The sequence below is a fragment of the Lissotriton helveticus genome, chromosome 6, assembly GCF_964261635.1.
Source record: "Lissotriton helveticus chromosome 6, aLisHel1.1, whole genome shotgun sequence".
Classification (NCBI taxonomy): domain Eukaryota; kingdom Metazoa; phylum Chordata; class Amphibia; order Caudata; family Salamandridae; genus Lissotriton; species Lissotriton helveticus.
The window spans coordinates 1093921704-1093941827 of NC_136067.1; the positions used below are offsets into that span (position 1 = coordinate 1093921704).

Sequence of the window (20124 nt, forward strand, 5' to 3'; positions counted from 1 at the left end):
GTACTTTAGAAAGATCCCTAAATAAATGTTTGTGCTTTTGTTTGTCTGTCTCTGTGTGTGTGTGTGTGTGTGTGTGTGTGTGCGCACGTCATTGGTATTAAATGTCCAGTATGGAGTATGTGTGCACTCTTAAATCAAAAAGCGGATGTTTGATCACAAACATGCATCTCCCTTCTCTCCCTAATTTTATCTCGTAAGGCCTTTTCACTTAAAAGTGGTCTTATCTTTAATTATCATTCTGAGGTATTAACGAGATTGCAGTTCTTGCGCAATAGCATCTGTTTTCCAGACTATATATCTGTAAAGAAACACGTAGTGATAGATTCCTTTCCTTAGAATTACTCCCAGGTGTCATACTGGACCTGGAAAGTTTTCGTCAGCAGTACCCCTGCGCGTCCAAAGGTGGCGTTTTGAGACTCTGCGTCAGTCGTTGGCGTCGTGTTCGCCAAGATGATGTCACAGCAGCTACATAGACGCCGCCCTCGCGCGCTGACGTCAGTTCTTTCTTTTTCCGCACCAGCAAGCACAGATACTGAGATAGCGGTACCCCCAGTCACTTTTTGGCTGAGTTTTTCGCAGCCTTTTTGCCTCTGTTTCTCGAGTCAATCGACTCCTGGCGCCGTAGGGATGCCCGGTTTCAAGTCCTGCGGGGACTGTCATCGTATGATGTCAGTGACTGACCTGCACCGCGTGAGCCTCTACTATCTGGGGCGCGACCATGACCCCAAGTCGTGCCCCGACTGCCGGGCCATGGCACCAAACACTTTGCGGGAGCGGTCCCGAAAGTTACTTGAAGTCCGGTAGTTGGCTCAGCGCCGTTTCAGGTCGCAGACGACGTCGTCCCCAGGTTCAGCCCTGATGTGGACACAGCGCCGGAACGGCGTCGCTCGACGCCGATGGAGCCTTTCTACCCCTATGTCAAGCCTCCTTATTTTCGGCCTGTTCAGCAGCCTTAGGAGGAAGGGGAGGACTGGGAGGGGTCTGAGGACCCTCTCACAGCACCTTGTGAGGTTGACCCGGACTGGGGTGAGGAATTGGGGGATGCCAGCGGTCTTGACACCTCTCCTGACCTTGGCATGCTAACACCTCCTACTGTGGCTAAGGAGGAGGGTGCGAGTTACGCAGTGGTGTTGCGTAGGGCGGCAGAGGCTCTCCAACTCCCTACAGTGGCCGTCAGGACTAAACTTCTGACAGAAGTGCTTTAGCCGGCGGCTACCTCTGCGGCGCCACTGCTACCTTTTAATGATGCACTTTCCGACGTTCGTTTGGGCACCTGGTCCAGGCCCAACACAGGGGCTCCTGTGGATAGGAACGTGGCCGGAGGCCATCGCCCAGCCTCTGGCGGCCGCCTTTTCCTTTCCCAGCACCCCACCCCTGAGAGCTTGGTTGTCCAAGTCTCCACGTCCCAGAGCGCATTCCCTGCCGCACCCCCGGACAGGGAATCCAAGAGATTGGAACAGTTTGGGAAGAAGATTTTTTCTTCTGCCAGTTCAGGGCTGCTGTCTGTGAACACCACATGCCTCTTGGGTCGTTATTCCCACTCTGTGTGGGATACGGTATCACAAGTGCTGCCTCAGTGTCCAGAGGAGGCGCGGACAGTGGTCTCTCAGGCTATTGCTGAGGGGAGAGATACAGCGAAGTTCACAATACGATGTGGCACTGACACCGCCGACTTGCTGGGCAGGGCGATTTCCATGACAGTGACGCTCCGTCACCACGCCTGGCTGAGGACTACTGGCTTCTCGGGGCATGTCCAGAACACCCCGATGGACATGCCCTTTGATGGCATTCGCCTTTTTGGCAACAAGACAGATAGTGTGTTGGCCCGTTCTAAGGACTTGCGGGCTGCGGCCAAGTCTTTGGGCCTTTCAGCCACTCGCCCTCCACCGCCTTCTGCTTTTCGCTCCTTTCGGGACTACGGAAGGGGCGCCCCAACATGTTCGCTTCAGAGCCACAGGCCGCAGCAGTCTCAGCGCGGCCGTGGATGTGGGACCCGCAGAGGCGGGTCAGGGGGCCAGTGCGGCCGTGGGACCCGCAGAGGCGGGTCAAGGGGCCAGCGGGCGGGTCAGTCCACTTCCACCCCAGCCACCACTGCCTCAGAACCTTCCTAGTCCAGTCTTTCAGGCCCATCAAACGCCAGTGGGTGGCGGGATTCGCCATCACCTCCCCCACTGGCGCACCATCACTTCGGACAGGTGGGTTTTACATATAGTCCGAAGGGGCTACTCCCTCTCCTTCGAGACTACTCCTCCAGCCATGCCACCCCAGTACCACTGCATGTCAGGGGATCATTTGGCACTTCTTCAACAGGAAGTTGCGGCCCTCTTGGCCAAGGGGGCCATCGAGCTCGTTCCTGCACCAGAAGTAGGACGTGGTAGTTATTCCCACTACTTTCTGGTGCCCAAGAAGGACAAGGGCCTGCATCCTATCTTGGACCTCAGGGACGTCAATCGCTTCCTCCGGAAGGAGAAGTTCAAGATGTTAACTCTGGCTCAGATCTTGTCTGCTCTCGACCCTGGAGACTGGATGGTAGCGTTGGACTTGCAGGACGCATATTTACACATTCCCGTCCTGCCGGCCCACCCGCATTACCTGCTGTTCACGGTAGGCCACGAACACTTTCAGTTTACCGTGCTCTCCTTTGGCCTTACCAGTGCCCCTCTGGTGTTCCCAAAAGTGATGGCCGTGGTCGCAGCTCATCTGCACAGATCAGGGGTTCCAGTCTTCCCCCTATCTCGATGACTGGCTGTTGAAGACGGGCTCACCCCAGACAGTCGTCTCCAGACTACGGCCAACCTCCTGCATTTGCTGGGGTTCTCCATCAATGTTCTGAAGTCGCACCTGATTACCTCTCAGAAGCTCCTCTTCATCGGAGCGGTTTGGATACGACGCAGTTTCGGGCCGGACCTCCCAAACGGCGAGTCCAGGATATCCAGGCTATGGTACCGCTCTTTCGGCCTCTAACCTGGGTTTCGGTCAGGATGACCCTGAGGCTGCTAGGCCTCATGGCCTCCTGCATCCTGCTGGTCACTCATGCCAGCAGGCTCTGCAATGGGACCTGAAGTTCCAGTGGGCGCAGCATCAGGGGAACCTGTCCGATTATGTCCAGATCTCGGAGGGCACTGCACAGCAGCTGCAGTGGTGGCTCATGAAGCGACATTAGGTCCAGACCAGATCCCTCTCCCTTCCCCAACCGGAGCACACAGTAGTGACGGACGTGTCCCTCCTGGGATGGGGGGCCACATGGCAGAGGCGGAGATCAGAGGCCTCTGGTCTCCGGCGGAGTCCAGGCTCCATATCAACCTTCTGGAGCTTCGGGCGATCTGACTTGCACTGAAGGCATTCCTTCTCTCTGTCAAAGGGAAAGTGGTGCAGGTGTTCACAGACAACACCATTGCCATGTGGTACTTCAACAAACAGGGCGGGGTGGGGTCGTGGACCCTATGTCAGGAGGCTCTGCGTCTCTGAACATGGCTGGAACAGCAGGGCATTTCCCTGGTAGTTCAACACCTGGCAGGTTCACTGAACGCCAGGGCGGACGAACTCAGCCGCAGGTTCATGATGGATCACGAATGGCGTCTTCACTCGGACGTGGCGCAAGGTCCCTTTCGACAGTGGGTAGAGCCTTGGTTAGATCTGTTCGCCACCGAAGAGAACGCGCAATGTCAGCATTTCTGCGCATTGGAATTTCCAAGGCGGCACTCGCTCAACGGTGCTTTTCGTCGTGTGTAGTTGCAGCCTTGTATACGCCTTTCCGCCTATACCACTTCTGCCCAGAGTGCTGAAGAAGATCAAGCGTGACCCCGCCAAAGTCATTCTTGTGGCTCTAGATTGGGCTCGAAGAGTCTGGTATCCCGAGCTCTAGTACATGGCCATTGATCCTCCGATCAGAATTCCTCTTCGGGAGGATCTACTGCTGCTGCAGGTGGGTACGGTCCACCACCAGAACCTGTACAGCATCCACCTCATGGCGTGGAGATTGAACGACGACAGTTGACAGCGTTTGACTTTCATCCCGAAGTCTGTAATGTCATCTTGGCAGACAGGCGTCACTCCACTAAAATGGTATATGCCTGGGGATGGAACAAATTTGTGGCATGTTGCACATCAAAGGCTGTGGATCACCTTTCTGTCCTTCTTTCAGAGGTTCTCGTCTTCCTTCTTTTTTAATTTGGTTCAGCAGGGCTCTGCTCTGGGCACCCTTAAAGGCTATCTTTCGGCCATTTTGGCCATTCTTCGCCTTCCTGATCAGCTTTATCTTTTCAAGTCCCCTATTGTAAATAGATTTCTTAAGGGCATTACTCACCTCTTTCCTCCTATTCCTTTTGTAATGCCCCAGTGGGACTTGGATCTAGTCTTAACTTACCTCATTTGTGCTCCTTTCGAGCCACTGCATAATTGTCCTCTCAGACTATTGACCTTAAAGACTGCTTTTATGGTTGGAATCACCTCTGCTCACAGGGGGAGTGAGCTTCAGGCTCTTTCTTCTGAAAACTCCCTTCCTTGCTGTTCATCCGTACAAGGTTGTCCTTAGAACTCGACCTGCTTTTCTTCCCAAATTAGTTACCTCTTTCTCACTAGGACTGATCATCACTTTGCCCACCTTCTTTCCACCCCGCATCCTTCTAAGGAGGAAGAGAGGCTCCACCATCTGGATCCAAAACGTGAACTTTCATTTTATCTGGATCGCACAAGTCGATTCCGGGTGGATGATCAACTCTTTGTTGACTATGTGGGCACCAAGAAAGGTTGAGCCTTGCAAAAACAAACCATCCCATTGGTCATCCTTTGTATTCAAATTTGCTATTCCTTGGTGAAGAAGTAGCCTCCAGTAGGACTGCGCGCCCATTCCACCAGGGCGACAGCAGCCACTACTGCTTTGGGACACGGGGTCCCACTCAATGACATCTGCCTGGCAGCCACGTGGGTATCACGGCACACGTTCACTACACATTTTATCCTGAGGACTTCCTGGTGTAAACTTTGTTTACAGACCCACCTCCGGGATTGTTATTGCTGGGGTATCTATTCTAAGGTAAGGAATCCATAAGTAATACTCTCTTTCAGATGAACAAGTTACTTACCTTCGGTAACGATATATCTGTAAGAGACATATATTAGTTATGGATTCCTTACCGCCCCACCTATGCTCCCCGTTCTGCAAACTGACTTCTAGAGTGAGGGATTCCCTTTCAGGGCCCTAGTTTTATGCACCAGTGGTCAGTGTCTTGCATGGCTCTGCGCTTCTGGCGTGGAATGTTGTGTAAAGAACTGACATCAGCACACAGGGGCGTCGTCTAAGTGGATACTGCGACGTCATCCCGGCGATCACGACGCCGAGGTCAGATGCAGAGTCGACAACGAAAGTGTACTGCTACGAAAATTTTTCTTCGGATCCAGTCTGACGCCTGAGGGTAATTCTAAGGTAAGGAATCCATAACTAATATATGTCTCTTACAGATATAGTGTTACCGAAGGTACGTAACTTGTTCTTTAGTGAAATAGATGAAATAACAAGTCTGGTCAGGTGCCTTGGCAATGGTCTTATTTGTTTTGGAACTACATGAATCCATCTGTATGATATATATATATATTTCTCAATAGGTCTTGGTGTCTGTTCAGTCGCTTATTTTGGTATCTGAGCCTTACTTCAATGAGCCAGGGTATGAGAGATCAAGGGGGACTCCAAGCGGCACTCAGAGCTCTAGAGAGTATGATGGAAACATTCGACAAGCAACAGTAAAATGGGCCATGCTAGAGCAGATCAAAAATCCTTCACCATGCTTCAAGGAGGTAAGAACTATTATGTATCGCGACCCACGGATTCTCTAGTAGAACTGAGTTGATGAGTTATTTTAATGTGTAGTGTTATTTAAATGCCATGCCCCATTTTTACCGATGAATTGCAATGTTGAAATAGTACACACCATTTTTAAAGCTCCAGCTGCAATATGCTTTTCAAACATCAAGTTAATATTGCAGTGTAAGAATGTCTGGAAAAGTTGCAGAGGTTGGCCATACTGTCACGTTGAAACACTTGTTAAAATGTTCACATATAATTTTAACCCATAATCTGTAGGAGTTTTGTTTTTGCAAAAGCTTTACTTGTAATATGGCTTAATTTCCTATGGATTTTGAAGGGGAATGCACACATTTTACACTGCTCTGCAGGGTATGCTCCCCTTTGCCGATGACCCACCATCCTTGTATGGCAACCCAGTCTCAAAATCTGGCCCATGCCTACGTTCACTCCGTTTTGTTTGGGTGTGGCCCTTCACTGTAGTTTTGTGGACTGAATAGCAGTCAAACTAATGAGATTTTCTAACTAAACACAAGAATTGGCAGAGCCAATAGTTTGCACCCCTATAATATGAGTGCCGAGCTGTGGGCTTTGGTAGTATTTTTTTTAAGTATTGTTAAAAAAAAGTTAAATAAGTCAAAATGTATTTCTATTGTATTTGAAAGCTGCATGCTGATAAGGTTTAGAAATGGTATAGTTTATTGTGTAAACACTGTTTATAAAGGAAATTATAAATTGAATTTAAAAAGAAGGAAGTGTGAGAATGTAGAGGGTAACTTTTGCCAAGGATGTATTTGTTTTTCACAGGATTTAGCGATTTGGTTGTTTGTAGTAAGTAAGGGATGTGTGACGTGTGATTGTTGCATTCGTTTTGTGAATTTAGCCCTGTCTTTTTTTAATTGGTATATTTTATATTTAATCTTTGTGTGTAACATTTTCAAAGAGTTGTGAATGCTGTTAAAATTAAATGTACATGGTGGCAGCTGAGGGGCTAAAATAATATGTAGACAGTTTGTGAAGCTTCGAAGTGGAAAAGGAGGACTGAGAGGTGGGATGTGGGCTTACAGATTGGGGTGTGTGGTTATCAACTAAAACAGGTGCTAAAAAGCTAAATGTAAGTGGGTTGAGATAAAAAGGGCACGTAAGAGTGAAAAGTGTTGTGGCGCCACTGCACCTTGTGCACCAAAGGAAGCTACACCTTTGGAAATGTGGAGAGCAAAGTCTAGGAACAGACTGGAGAATATGTTAATGGGTGAAGTAAAGCAGTCGATGGATGTGTGCGGGCCACAGTGCCACTGCATCTGTTGCACAAAAGGTAGAAATGTCCTATGAAGTGTAGTTGAGTAGGCTACGGATGAGAGAGGTAGACAAAGATGTTTTGTGGCTAGGGGTACCGCGAAGAAGGGTGATGGGTGGTAGTGATGTTAACATAGCAGAGGCACGAAACAGCCTATTTGCAGTTAACAGAGCCAGGTACAAAATGTACGGTAGTGAGCAGTAGGATAGGCAGTGTGTGATGGTTCATAGTGCAAGAAAGGTAATAGGCTTCTTGGTTCCTCTTTAAATGAAAAAATAAACCAGTCATTTGTGTTCAGTAGGTCTCTGGTTCCACGGTGTCACCACACCTACAGCACAAATGGAAAGTACGGCCATGGAATTGCAGGTCCAAAGGGTATCAATGGAAGAGATCGAGGCATGGTAAGGCCCCATAGAAGAGCAGTAATGGGCTGCTGTTGTTTTAGAAGGAGCCTCAACATATTTTAAAAATGTGCTCAGTGGCGTACGCAGTATTTAGTGGGCTATAGTGCAAGTAAGGAATTGAACTGCTGCACTCCTGCTAGAATAGTATTCCGGTTGAACGTAATTTTGGGGCACAGTGCCCCAAAAAGAAGACATGGCCCAATAAGTGCAATTATGTAGGGTAGGGATGGGAAAGGAAGATAGGAGAGGCATGTTTGCATCGACGTCATTTAGGGGTCGTCATGGGTCGCACCCATGTTGGAACAATACCACCACCGATTCCAATGTTTGAAATATGATCCCATGTACGGGAGGCTCTCTTGGGGTACCCCCTGTACTTCCACTAGCAGCCTATCTGAAAGACACAGTTTAGTATTAGATTCCTTACCTTAGAATACCCCCAGGCTTCAGACTGGATCCGGAAACTTTTGCTTAGCAGTACCCTTGCGCGTCGGTAGGTGTCGTCTGTGGCTCCGCGTCCGTCGTCGGCGTCGTTGCCGCCGGGATGACGTCGCTGGAGTACTTAGACGCGGCCTTCGCGCGCTGATGTCAGTTCTTATTTTTTCCGCGCCAGCAAGCCCTGATCCGGGAACAGTGGTACCCTTTAGTCATTTTTTGACTAAACTTTTTGATCTTCTTTTTCGAAGTCACACAACTCTGACGGTGCCAGTAGGGATATCCGGGTTTAAACCCTGCGTCGACTGCAACCGACTGATGTCGGTTACCGACCCCCATCGCCAGTGTCTTCATTGCCTGGGGCCCGACCACGATGACAAGTCGCGCCCCGACTGCCGGGCCTTGACGTCAAAGGCTAGGCGGGAGCGGTCCCGCAAGCGCCTCGAGCTCCGGCAGTCGGCCCCGCGCCGTTCGAGGTCCCGGTCCGGAAGGAGGTCGAGGGACCGGTCGCGAGGCCGTAGTCATCACGGCTCGGAGGATCGACACCACTCCTCGAGCTCCAAGTCCTCAGGTAAGAGGCACAAGAAGTCAAAGAGGCGACATCGCTCTTCCAACTCCCGCCGACGCTCGCGCGACGCGGCCGGGGGTTCGGGTGACACCACCCATGCGGCTCCGTCGGAGCCGCAGGTGCCGCGGCCTGCTCTATACACGCCGGTCCCTGGGCAGAACGCGACGCCGGAGGAGATTGACTCCTTCCTCTCGGCCATGAGGTCCCTCACTCCTCCGTCGGGTTCCGCAGCGCCTTCAGGCCCCGCGGCCCGACTGGGAGTCCAGGCGGGTCGGGTGCTTCGGCCCCGGCGCCGTCGGCGACTTTGGTCCCGGCGCCGCAGGACTCTACCCGATCCGGGTCGTCGCCGGTCGACCTTACGACCTCCCTGGCGCCGGCTGCTAGGGTGTCGCCCCCTGCGCCAACCACGGTCGACGCCGTCCCCAGTCCCTCCCTCGGTCCGGTTCCGGCGCCGATGGGAGATTTTTACTTCTATAATCCGGCCCCATCTTTTGACCCTGAATATCAGGAGATGGGTGGCGAGGCGCATTGGGAGGGGTCTGAGGACCCTCTGGCACGTGATTGTCAGTCTTATCAGGTCTGGACAGGCGAGCTAAGGGACGCCAGTGGTCTGGACACCTTGCCAGACACTGGTTTTATGTCCCCCCCCTACCGAGGATACGGAGGAGGGGGCAGCCTATAGTGTGGTGTTGACGCAGGTGGCCAAGGCCTTGGCCATTGAGCTCCTCGTCGCGGCCGTGAGGACTAACCTCCTCACTGAGGTCCTTAAACCGCAGGCAAGCTCTTCGGAGCCTCTGTTGCCGTTTAATGAGGCCTTGTCTGACGTTCTTCTGGGCACCTGGTCCAGGCCCGCTACAGGTCCCCCTGTAGATAGGAACGTGGCCAGACGCCACCGCCCGGCTCCGGGCGACCCTTGCTTCCTGTCCACCCACCCCATCCCCGAAAGCCTGGTTATCCAGGCCTCTAACTCCCAGACCGCATTCCCGACAGCTCCCCCGATCGGAAATCCAAGAGGTACGAGCAATATGTTCTCCCTGAGTTTGGGATTGGGTTCAGTTAACACCGCGTGCCTCTTGGGCCGTTATACCCACTCTCTGTGGGACACGGTCACGGATGTGCTGCCACAATGTCCGGAGGAGGCCCGGACTAAACTCGCCCAAGCCCTTGCGGGGGGTCGAGATGCGGCACGGTACTCCATCAGATGTGGACTGGATACCACGGACTCGCTAGGTAGAGCGATGGGAACGACGGTGGCGATTTGTCGCCACGTCTGGCTGAGATCCGCCAACTTTTCGGCTGATGTCCAAAACACCCTTATGGACATGCTGTTTGATGGCCGTCGCCTCTTTGGCGACAAGGCAGACAGTGCGCTTGAGCGCTTTAAGAGCTCCAGGGCTACGGCCAAGTCCTTGGGTCTGTCGGCCCTGCGCCAGCAATCTGCTGCCTTTCGTGGCGAAGGAAGGGGCGCCCCTACACACCCTGCCAGCCACGGGCCGCAGACTAACATCCAGCGCGGTGGCGGACGTGGTAACCGCCGTGGCAGTGCCCGGGGACAACGTCGCGGCCAGTCCACATCCACCCCCGCAGCATCCGTCTCAAAGCTTTCCTAGTCCGAGCTTTCAGGCCCACAAAACGCCAGTGGGAGGCAGGGTTCGCCATCACCTCCTCCACTGGCCCGACAGCACATCGGACAAGTGGGTGCTGCAAATCGTCCGAAGGGGCTACTCCCTCCCCTTTAAGGCGACCCCTCCAGCCATGCCACCGCAGTACCACCGCATGTCGGGGGCTCACTTGAATCTTCTGCGAGAGGAAGTTACGGCCCTCTTGGCCAAGGGGGCCATCGAGCGCGTTCATGGGCCAGAAGTAGGGTGTGGTTGTTACTCCCACTACTTTCTGGTTCCCAAGAAGGGCCAAGGGGGCCTACGCCCTATCTTGGACCTGCGGAACGTCAACGGCTTCCTCCGAAACAAGAGATTCAAGAAGCTGACACTGGCTCAGGTCTTAGCTGCCCTGGACCCAGGAGACTGGATGGTAGCGTTGGACTTGCAGGACGCTTATTTCCACATCCCCGTCCTGCCGGCCCACCGGCGCTACCTGCGGTTCACGGTAGGCCACGAGCACTTTCAGTTTACCGTGCCTTCGGCCTTACCAGCACCCCACGGGTGTTCACGAAAGTGATGGCGGTGGTCGCAGCTCATCTGCGCAGGTTAGGGGTTTCAGTCTTCCCCTACCTCGAGGACTGGTTGTTGAAGGCGGGCTCGCCCCAGACAGTCGTCAGCCACCTCAAGACTACGGCCGACCTCCTGCATCTGCTGGGGTTCTCCATCAATGTGCCGAAGTCACACCTGTGCCCCTCTCAGAAGCTCCTCTTCATCGGAGCGGTTCTAGACTCTGCGCAGTTTCGGGTTTATCCTCCCGAACAGCGGGTTCGGGAAATTCATGCTCTGATTCCGATCTTTCGGCCTTTATCCTGAGTCTCGGTCAGGTTGACACTGCGGCTTCTGGGGCTGATGGCCTCCTGCATCCTTCTGGTGCATCACGCCAGGTGGCAGATGCGGGCTCTGCAGTGGGACCTGAAGTTTCAGTGGGCCTAGCATCAGGGCAACTTGTCCGACCATGTCTTGATCTCGGAGGGCACTGCAAGACAGTTGCAGTGGTGTCTCACGGACCGCGATTGGGTCAGCGGCAGATCCCTCTCCCTACCCCAACCGGAGCATGTAGTTGTGATGGACGCGTCCCTCCAGGGTTGGGGAGGCCACGTGGGAGAGGCGGAGATCAGAGGCATCTGGTCTCCGGCAGAGTCCCAGCTCCATATCCACCTTCTGGAGCTGCGGACGATCCGACTTGCCCTGAAGGCATTCCTCCCCTCTCTCCGGGGGAGTGTAGTGTAGGTGTTCACGTACAACACCACCGCCATGTGGTACTACAACAAACAGGGCGGGGTGGGGTCATGGACCCTATGCCAGGAGGCTCTGCGCCTCTGGCAGTGGCTGGAACATCAGGGCGTGACCCTGGTGGTTCAACACCTGGCAGGTTCTCTGAACGCCAGGGCGGACGAACTCAGCTGTCGGTGCATGATGGATCACGAATGGCGTCTGAACTCGGACGTGGCGCAAGGCCTCTTTCAGCAGTGGGGAGAGCCTTGGTTAGATCTATTCGCCACCGAAATGTCATCTGTTCTGCGCGTTGGAATTTCCAAGGCGGCACTCGCTCGGTGACGCTTTTCGTCGCGAGTGGCGTTGCGGTCTGTTGTACGCCTTTCCGCCTATACCACTTCTGCCCAGAGTGCTGAAGAAGATCAAGCGCGACCGGGCACAAGTCATCCTTGTGGCTCCGGACTGGGCACAAAGGTACTGGTATCCCGAGCTACTCAGTATGTCAGTCGATCCTCCGGTTCGTCTGCCTCTTCAGGAGGACCTTCTGTCACAGCAGCAGGGGACGGTCCTCCACCCGAACCTGTCCAGTCTCCACCTCCATGCTTGGAGATGGAGCGGCGACAGTTGAGGCCATTTGTCTTGCCTCCTGAAGTCTGTAATGTCATTCTGGCAGCCAGACGTCCCTCCACAAAATCGCCTGCAGGTGGAATAAGTTTGTGGCATGGTGCACAGCAAAGGCTGTGGATCTACTTTCTGCCCCTCTTTCTGAGGTTCTTCTCTTCCTTCTTTCTCTTGCCCAGCAGGGCTCTGCTCTGGGCACTATCAAGGGCTACCTTTCTGCCCTTTCAGCCTTTCTGAGGCTGCCTGATCAACCTTCTTTGTTCAAGTCCCCAATTGTAAATAGGTTTTTGAAGGGCATCACACACACGTTCCCTCCTGTTCCGTTTGTGATGCCTCAGTGGGACTTGAACCTTGTTCTTACATTTCTGATGTGCGCTCCCTTTGAGCCACTTCACAACTGCCCTCTCCGCCTTCTTACTCTGAAGACTGCTTTCCTGGTTGCCATCACCTCTGCCAGGAGAGTGAGTGAGCTCCAGGCTCTTTCATCTAAACCCCCTTTCCTTTCTGTCCATCCGGACAAGGTTGTGTTGCGGACTAGGCCATCTTTCCTGCCCAAGGTTGTCACGGCCTTCCACATCGGGCAGTCTATCACCTTGCCTACCTTCTTTCCGCCACTGCATCCCTCTAAAGAGGAAGAGCGGCTCCACCGTCTGGACCCAAAACGTTCGCTCTCTTTCTATCTGGATCGCACAAGCCAGTTCCGGGTGGATGACCAACTCTTTGTTGGTTACGTGGGCGCTAAGAAGGGAAAGGCGGTGCACAAGCGGACAATCTCTCGGTGGATCATCTTGTGTATCCAGGCATGTTACTCCTTGGCTAAAAAGGAGCCCCCTGTTGTATTACAGGCTCATTCCACTCGGGCCACGGCGATTACAACTGCCCTGGGCCGGGGAGTGCCCTTGCAGGACTTTTGCCAGGCAGCTACGTGGGCCTCGCTGAACACGTTTGCAAGACACTATTGCCTGGACAGTCAAGTCCGGAGGGATGGTTTCTTTGGCCGTTCTGTCCTCCAGGACTTTCTGGTGTGATTATTGGTTTGCAGACCCACCACCGGGGTTGGTATTGCTGGGGTATCTATTCTAAGGTAAGGAATCTATCACTAACTTGTCTCTTTCAGATGCACAAGTTACTACTTAGTTAGTGATAGATTCCTTACCTACCCACCCATCCTCCCCTTTCTGCGAACCGATATCTAGGGTTAAGGTCATCCCCTTTCTGGGCCCTAGTTTCAATGGCACCAGTGTTGGTTTTTAACATAGCTTAGCGCTTCTGGCGCGGAAAAGCTATTTCTAAGAACTGACGTCAGCACGCGGAGGCGGCGTCTAAGTACTCCGATGACATCATCACGGCGCCGACGACGGACGCGGAGCCGCAGACGGCGCCTACCGACGCGCAAGGGTACTGCTACGCAAAAATTTCCTGGATCCAGTCTAACGCCTGGGGATATTCTAAGGTAAGGAATCTATCACTAACTAATGTCTCTTACAGTTATATCGTTACACAAGTAGTAACTTGTGCTTCTGCCCGCGTTCCCCGCAGTAGAACCAGAGGCTCTGGAATTCTCAACAGAGGCCTCACCTGCAAATAGAATTCCCCTCAAATAGGAATCCGGACGGCTGATGGGTGAAGTCTATTGTCCCTGAAACTTCAGCAGGAAGCAAGCTCAAATCAGGCCCTTGGGTAGTTGCTTCAGCAAGATGGATGAAAGTTTCAAAGTCCTTTCCCTCTAGTTACACGGACAGAGGTTCGTCTTGGCATCCAGAAGTAACACGTTCTTCCTCCAGGAAAGAATTAAAATATAGCGCTCCCAGGGCGCAGGGAGCCATAGCTTTAAAAGCAAAATTCCTCAGCAATCAAAGGGGCAATGCAGGGGCCCAGGGAGGCTAGCCCTCATGGCAGTTCCTCCTGGGCCCCAGGAACAGCACATCATCCTAGAAGAGCACCATGGAAGTGAACAATTTCATGGGGTCACAGCTCCTTTAAGTCACAATTCATTGAACCCAGCCAGAACCAGTTTGTTGTGGTCCTGGAGCACTTTGTTTACAGGGCTGCATCCTGCCTTTGAGGAAGAGGGGGCCTGCTATCAGCCGGACAGTGGGAGGTGGAGCCATCATTCACCTTGCCAGGCATAGCCCTGCTCAAATCAAAGGGTCACCCCTCCCTATATTCCAACTGCAGATCTCTCTATTCAACTCACGTCTGGCTCAGCCTGCCCTGTCCCTCCAAAACCAGACATGCAATTCACATCAGGCAGGCGAACACATAGTACACAGAAATGCCAACTTCTAAAAGTGGCATTTCTCACAGTCATAATAAATCTGCGCACACCATTGCGCAGCTTTTATTCTCACAATTTCATACATACTAATCTGATCGAGACTACTAGCCGCAGATTCCTTCATGTAGAATTATCCCCTGGTGTGAGACTGGATCTGGAAACTTTTTTGCCACAGCATCCCTGCGCGTCGGGGGCAGGGCGACATCACGCGATTCTGCCCAGGCGTCCTCCGCGCACGTGACGTCAGTGAGGTCACATAAGAACCGCCCTGGCACGCGTACGTCAGTTTTTTCCTTTTCCGCGTGCAAAGCGGATCCGGTCCTTGCTACGGGTCTGTTTCGGGACCCTTTTTTCTCCATTCTTAGGTGAAACAGTGTGCGAATGCCTTAGGGCTTCAAAACCTGTATGTTTTGTGGACGTCTTATGTCGGCGATGGACCCGCACCTCATTTGTATGTGGTGTTTGGGGGAAGATCATGGCACCATCGACTGCGAGGCCTATCAACAGTTAAAGACAAAGTCGCGGCGGAAGCGCCACATGAAACTTCTTTCGGCGCGTCTCTCCAGTTTGACGTCCTCCCCTCGGTCTGCTTCGGCCGTGGTTGTCGTCCTCGCCCTTCTCCGATGTCATGTGAGTGTCGCTCCCCGGTGGGTAAATGTTGCAGTTTGTCCCCGGGGGCTGGGTTCCAGCCTACCGGGGGTGTGGACTCTCCGCGGGTGATGCGGCACCACGTGTCGTCCTATCCACCGTTCCCCGGTGTTGGGGCGTCGAGAGTCCAAATGAAGACATACGCGACGGCTTTGCAGGCCTCGCTGGCGTCTTCCCCTTCTGGGACATCGGCGGACCCCTCGCCTTGCGCAGGGCCCTTCGCGGCGGCGGGTCCAGCCCCGACTGGTTCAGATCCAGGCTTGGAGGGTGTGGCTCTGTTGGGGTGTGGCTCTGCTGGGGCACCTTTTTCAGGCCGCAAACTCCTGCGGGAGTCCCTGTGGTGTTGCGGGAGGTTGCCGAAGCTCGGGTCGCATCCCCGAGCCCTTCTCAGTCCCTTGGCAGGGTGGTCCTGTCTAAGGCCGAGGTGACGCCGCTACGGCGCCTGCAGCAGCTGGACTGTGCAGAGCCACAGGGGTTGATGAACCCTTCTCACCCACTCCGGGTCGAGGCCAGATGAGCACCCCTTGCCCCTCTCCTGGCCCCTCTCGTCCCCCACAGGCGGCTGCCTCGACAGGGGCGAGACGGAGGTGGGATCGTCCCTGGCACCGCCTCATGGCTTGCCGAGCGATCTATGCCTCATTCTGGGCCGCGGTTGGCGAAGGGCTTCGTGTCACTCCCCAGGGCCATCTCCTTCCCCCACGCGGATGGCTACCTCGGTGGAGGTCGGGTTGGCGCCGTCCTGGGGCCGGTCCGGTTCCAGCCCAGCTCCAGTCTCCGCTCTGTTCCCTGGTGCGGGCGCCTGGGAGGACCCTGGTCCGGCGACGCCGGAGGGTACCGGCACTCTGCCTCAGGTGGCGGACTCTATGGCTCCTCGCAGGGGTCGTGCCACGGATTTGTCTTCAGACGCTCCTTCTTCTCCGGAGGCAGCCTGTATTTTGGTGTCATCCTTCCCCAGAGACAGGTCGCTGTGTGGTGTCTTTTTCACCGGCGTCGAAGGGCGGCTCTCCACCCTTCCTGAGGCAGAGGTTTTGGTCGGAAGAGCGGCACGTCCCTCATTCGTCTGCTCCTTCTGACTTCCAGGTCAGGCCCTTGCCCGTCCCGCTTGGCCGTGGGGACGGCCGCCTTAGTTTGCAGCCGTCGCCCACGGAGGAGCTGCTTTCCCGCGGCGGGGCTCTATGGAGGCGGGTGTGGCCTTCGCTCACACGGTGTCCACGGCTGTGGGCATCCTGCATATGGGAGACCCGGTGGCTCACTTTCCGGTGGACCATCTACTGGAGGTCCTCCACCTGGGCTCTGGTGGGAGGGAAATCTTGCTTCCCTTTGAAGGTTCACTCCCTTCTTCCTTGACGGGGGCTTGGAGGTGTCCTGCTTCAGTGGATCCGGTGCCTCAGCATCTTCTGCACCAGCATCTCCCTGCGCCGCGTGACCCTGCATGCCTTTCCCTCCACCCTTCTGCCTCCAGTGCTCTTTTGCGGGCTGCTTTCCCCTCCCTGCCGCCACTGCTGACTCCGCCGTCCCGAGAGGCCCGCTGGCTGGACTCTTGGGGGCGCAATATGTTTGCCTCGACCAGCGCTGCTCTGCGGGCACTGAACACCTTGTGTGTGCTGGCTCGGGCCTCCTGTTTGTGGGACTCGGCTGAGTCTCTGGGATCTGCAGCGTCCCAGGAGGGTGCTCAGGTGGACTTACGGCATCATGCGTTGGATGGCCGGGAGCTGGCGGCATTTATTCTCCACTCCGCCCTGGATATTTCAGAGGTGTTAGACCGGACCATGGCTTTCTAGATCGCTCTCCGTCGCCATGCTTGCCTTCGGTATGGAGTATTCCCAGAGAATATTCGGGAGCGGCTTATTGATCTTCCGTTTGATAGCAGTATGTTGTTCCATGCCCTGGCCGATTACGCCATCCGGAGGCTTCTGGCAGGACTCCATCCTCCTCCTCCTCCTTCTCCTCCTCCTCCTCCTCCTCCTTATCATCCTCCTCCTCCGTCCCCTCTTCAGTGATTCCTGAGTCTGGTTGAGCCTGGGCCTTCTTAGGCCGGTTGTTCTGACTGTGGAGTGTGTTTTCTGGCTATTGCGTCCTTTTTGGGACTTTGGCCTTGTGGCTGCTGGACAGCCCTTTTGTTGATTATGTGTTGGAATTGTTGCGCAGACTTGGCCCTGAGATTAGGCCTTCTGCTTGATTGGGCTTCTTGTCAAGCCTTTCTCGGGTTTTTTTTCCCCTGTGGCTCTTTTGTTTGTTACCCTGCTGCGGAAGTTCTTCCGAAGAGGGTTCCCATGTTTGGGGCTTATCGTACCCTAGGTCATATGGCTTGCGCTCTGCTGCAGGGTTCTTGTCGCCTTTGGGTGCCTGTTCTCCATGGCGGTTGTGTAGGTTGCTTTTGCTCCTTGAGGTCGTGTGGGCGGCCACTCGTAGTGGTGTGCCCGCGCATCTCCTCCTCTCCCTGCTCCTGTCCTGAGGTCTGGGCCACTTCTGTGTTCTCCCTTGCCAGGCGCTGCCTACTCGGCCTTCCTGGGGCCTCGGGCTGTTCTTCTTTTCGTGTCCTTGGGCCCTCTAGGCTTCTTCTTCTTCCGTTTTTCTCTTTTTGGTCTTGGGCAGAAGTTGTGTTGCCTTGTGGGGGAGTGGGACCCTTGCCTTGGGTTCCTTTGCTGTGAGTGTACGAGCCTCTTCAGCCTTCTTTTTCCTCCTTCATTCCCTTGGGGTCAGTAGGGTTCTGCTTGTGGGGGTTCCCCTTGCCTGGCAGGGACGAGGTTCTTCCTTGTCCGCAGATCTGGTCCCTTGGGGCCCTCTTTTCTGTATTGGCTGGTGGGGTCCTTTCGCAGACCCTCCTTCCCAGGGGGTATTGCTAGGGTATCTATTCTGCGTGAAGGAATCTGCGACTAGTAGTCTCTATCAGATGTATGAGTTACTTACCTTCGGTAACAATGTATCTGGTAGAGACGATTCTAGCCGCAGATTCCTTCACGGCCCGCCCTTCCTCCCCTTTTCTGCGTGGACCCTTGGGTTGGTCTTCGGTACTCTCCTCCCGGTGGGGGGCTGTGTCTCCTGTGAGTGCCTTCGTTGTACTTATCGGGTCACTCCGTCTGGGGGTGGTTCGTTCCTCCCTGGTTCTTAGAGAATGGGGTCCGGTGTTCCGGTGCCCTGCTGCTCTGGCTACTCCAGGCTTGGGGGAGATTACTTTCTATCCATGTCCTTCCCTCCCCTCCCTCCCTCCCTTCCTTACAGTGCTATCCCCTGATTGGGGGTCATCTGGCCATGCCTTGCCCCTTGTGGGGTTGCCCTCTATGTTGAAGTGGCTTGGAGGGTTGTTGTCCCCGTCTGTCTTGGGACTGGTCCCCTTTCTCGGGATGGGGGTGGTAGGTTGACTACGTGTACCATGACTTTACACATGTTCCTTGCCTCTGGGGCACGGGAGTGGGAGGCTGTCTATGTGCTGACAGGGTGGCTGCGCAGGGCTCAACTTGCTCTTTCTTCTTTCCTGTCTTTGGGTTCTACGGTGTTGCCACTATTCTGTGTGGTGTGGTTAGTCACCGCTTCTTTCCAATTTTTCTGCTCTTCGCACACTGTTCCCATGTGTTGGACAGGCCACATGAAGGGCTCGCTCCCTCCCCGCAGGATAGGGCCCGGGCCACCGTCAGCACCATTGCCCGGCCCAGCCGCCATCTTGGACACGGCACCACGCGGCCGCGCGGCCTCAGCCCGACCCCAACCCTGGGCCTGGCCAGGCCCCGACATCCCGGCACCACCCTCCACCCAGGAGGTGAACGGCCCACTTGGCAGGTCAATGGGAGTACGAAGTGTCGACGGCTCTCCCCCGCCAGGTGCCGAGCACCCCCAGCCTCCTCGGGCGCTGGCTCCACCCCCCTGCTGGGTGTCTGGACTCCCTCATCCCAGACCTCCCGACCTCCAAGAGCGAGGGTCCGGACATCAAAGGGCGCCAGACCTATAACTGAGGCAGCCCCAGGACAGGAAGGCAGTTGTATCCTGGAGTCGAGAGACACCGCGACGAACTCATCCTTGACGGACTGTTGGCGCTGCCACAGCCCTGCCTTGTGAACTATTGTCCTGCCTGCTGGCGCTGCCGCGGCCCTCTGCAACCTTCATCCTCGTGGGACCTGCTGGCGCTGCCGCGGCCCTCTGCAACCTGCATTCTCGTGGGACCTGCTGGCGCTGCCGCGGCCCGTTGTAACCTTCATCCTCGTGGGACCTGCTGGCGCTGCCGCGGCCCGTTGCAACCTGCATTCTCGTGGGACCTGCTGGCGCTGCCGCGGCCCGTTGTAACCTTCATCCTCGTTGGGACCTGCTGGCGCTGCCGCGGCCCATGCCACCTACGACCTCTTCGGGACCTGCCGGCGCTGCCGCGGTCTGACCCATCCTAACACCGAGCTCGAGGATTGTGAGCTATCACCGTTACACACCCGTACCCGTGGGTACCAAGACTGTCCCGCTACCCCCTTCCCTTACTAGAGACTAGAATTGAGAGGATCATCGTGTCCTGATCGCCCTGTATCGTACCACTCTACTACCCGAAGTGCCTATAAAAGGTGTTACCATAAGCTTTGTGTGGTGTCCATCTGTGGGGGGGAAGTTACCTGTCTGTGCGATCACTGTGCTCGGCCGACCCTCCAGGTCCCCGTCTAACATTGGTGGCTAGCGGCGCGATCCGAACCAACGCGTACCGTACAGACAGTAACTCACCCTACGACTAAAACCACAATGACGACCAAAGAGAGCGGATCGGCGGAGAAGTTCCAGATGGAAAAGCTGGAAGAATACAACCACCGAGAGCTCAAACAATTTTGCATGGACTTAGGCATTGCTACCACCGGGCTAAGCACAAAAGAAGACTTCAAAAACGCCCTAGAGGCCTGGACAGAGACAAATACCGCAACCCCCCGGGACCCCGCAGCCCCGGAAGTCAACACCACCCGGACGGAGGAACGGAGACCAGGCCCCTCCCATGAAGAGATCCAGGAGCGGGAAAAAAATAGATTACACGAGTTAGACTTGGCACGACTCAGATTAGACTGAGAATTGAAACTGGCGGAACAAAAAATAAACTTAGAACACTTACGGCTCAGAGAAGAGCGAGAGGAAAAACAGAGACAGAGAGACCTCGAAGAAAAAAGACTGGCATACGAGCACGAGTGCAAACTAGCGGAGATAGAAATACGCAAACTGAACAAAAACCTAGGGGTGC

General features: G+C 54.8%; 1 protein-coding gene across 4 annotated transcripts in view; it reads left to right on the top strand.

The window, feature by feature from the left end:
• BIRC6 (baculoviral IAP repeat containing 6) overlaps positions 1-20124 on the top strand; it is a 2208279-nt gene that overhangs the window by 2121485 nt on the left and 66670 nt on the right. For all 4 annotated transcript variants that reach the window (XM_078648748.1, XM_078648749.1, XM_078648751.1 and 1 more), the window contains one exon: positions 5605-5793. In XM_078648748.1, the coding sequence (XP_078504874.1) occupies positions 5605-5793 (189 nt within the window). The remainder of the gene's footprint in view (positions 1-5604; positions 5794-20124) is intronic.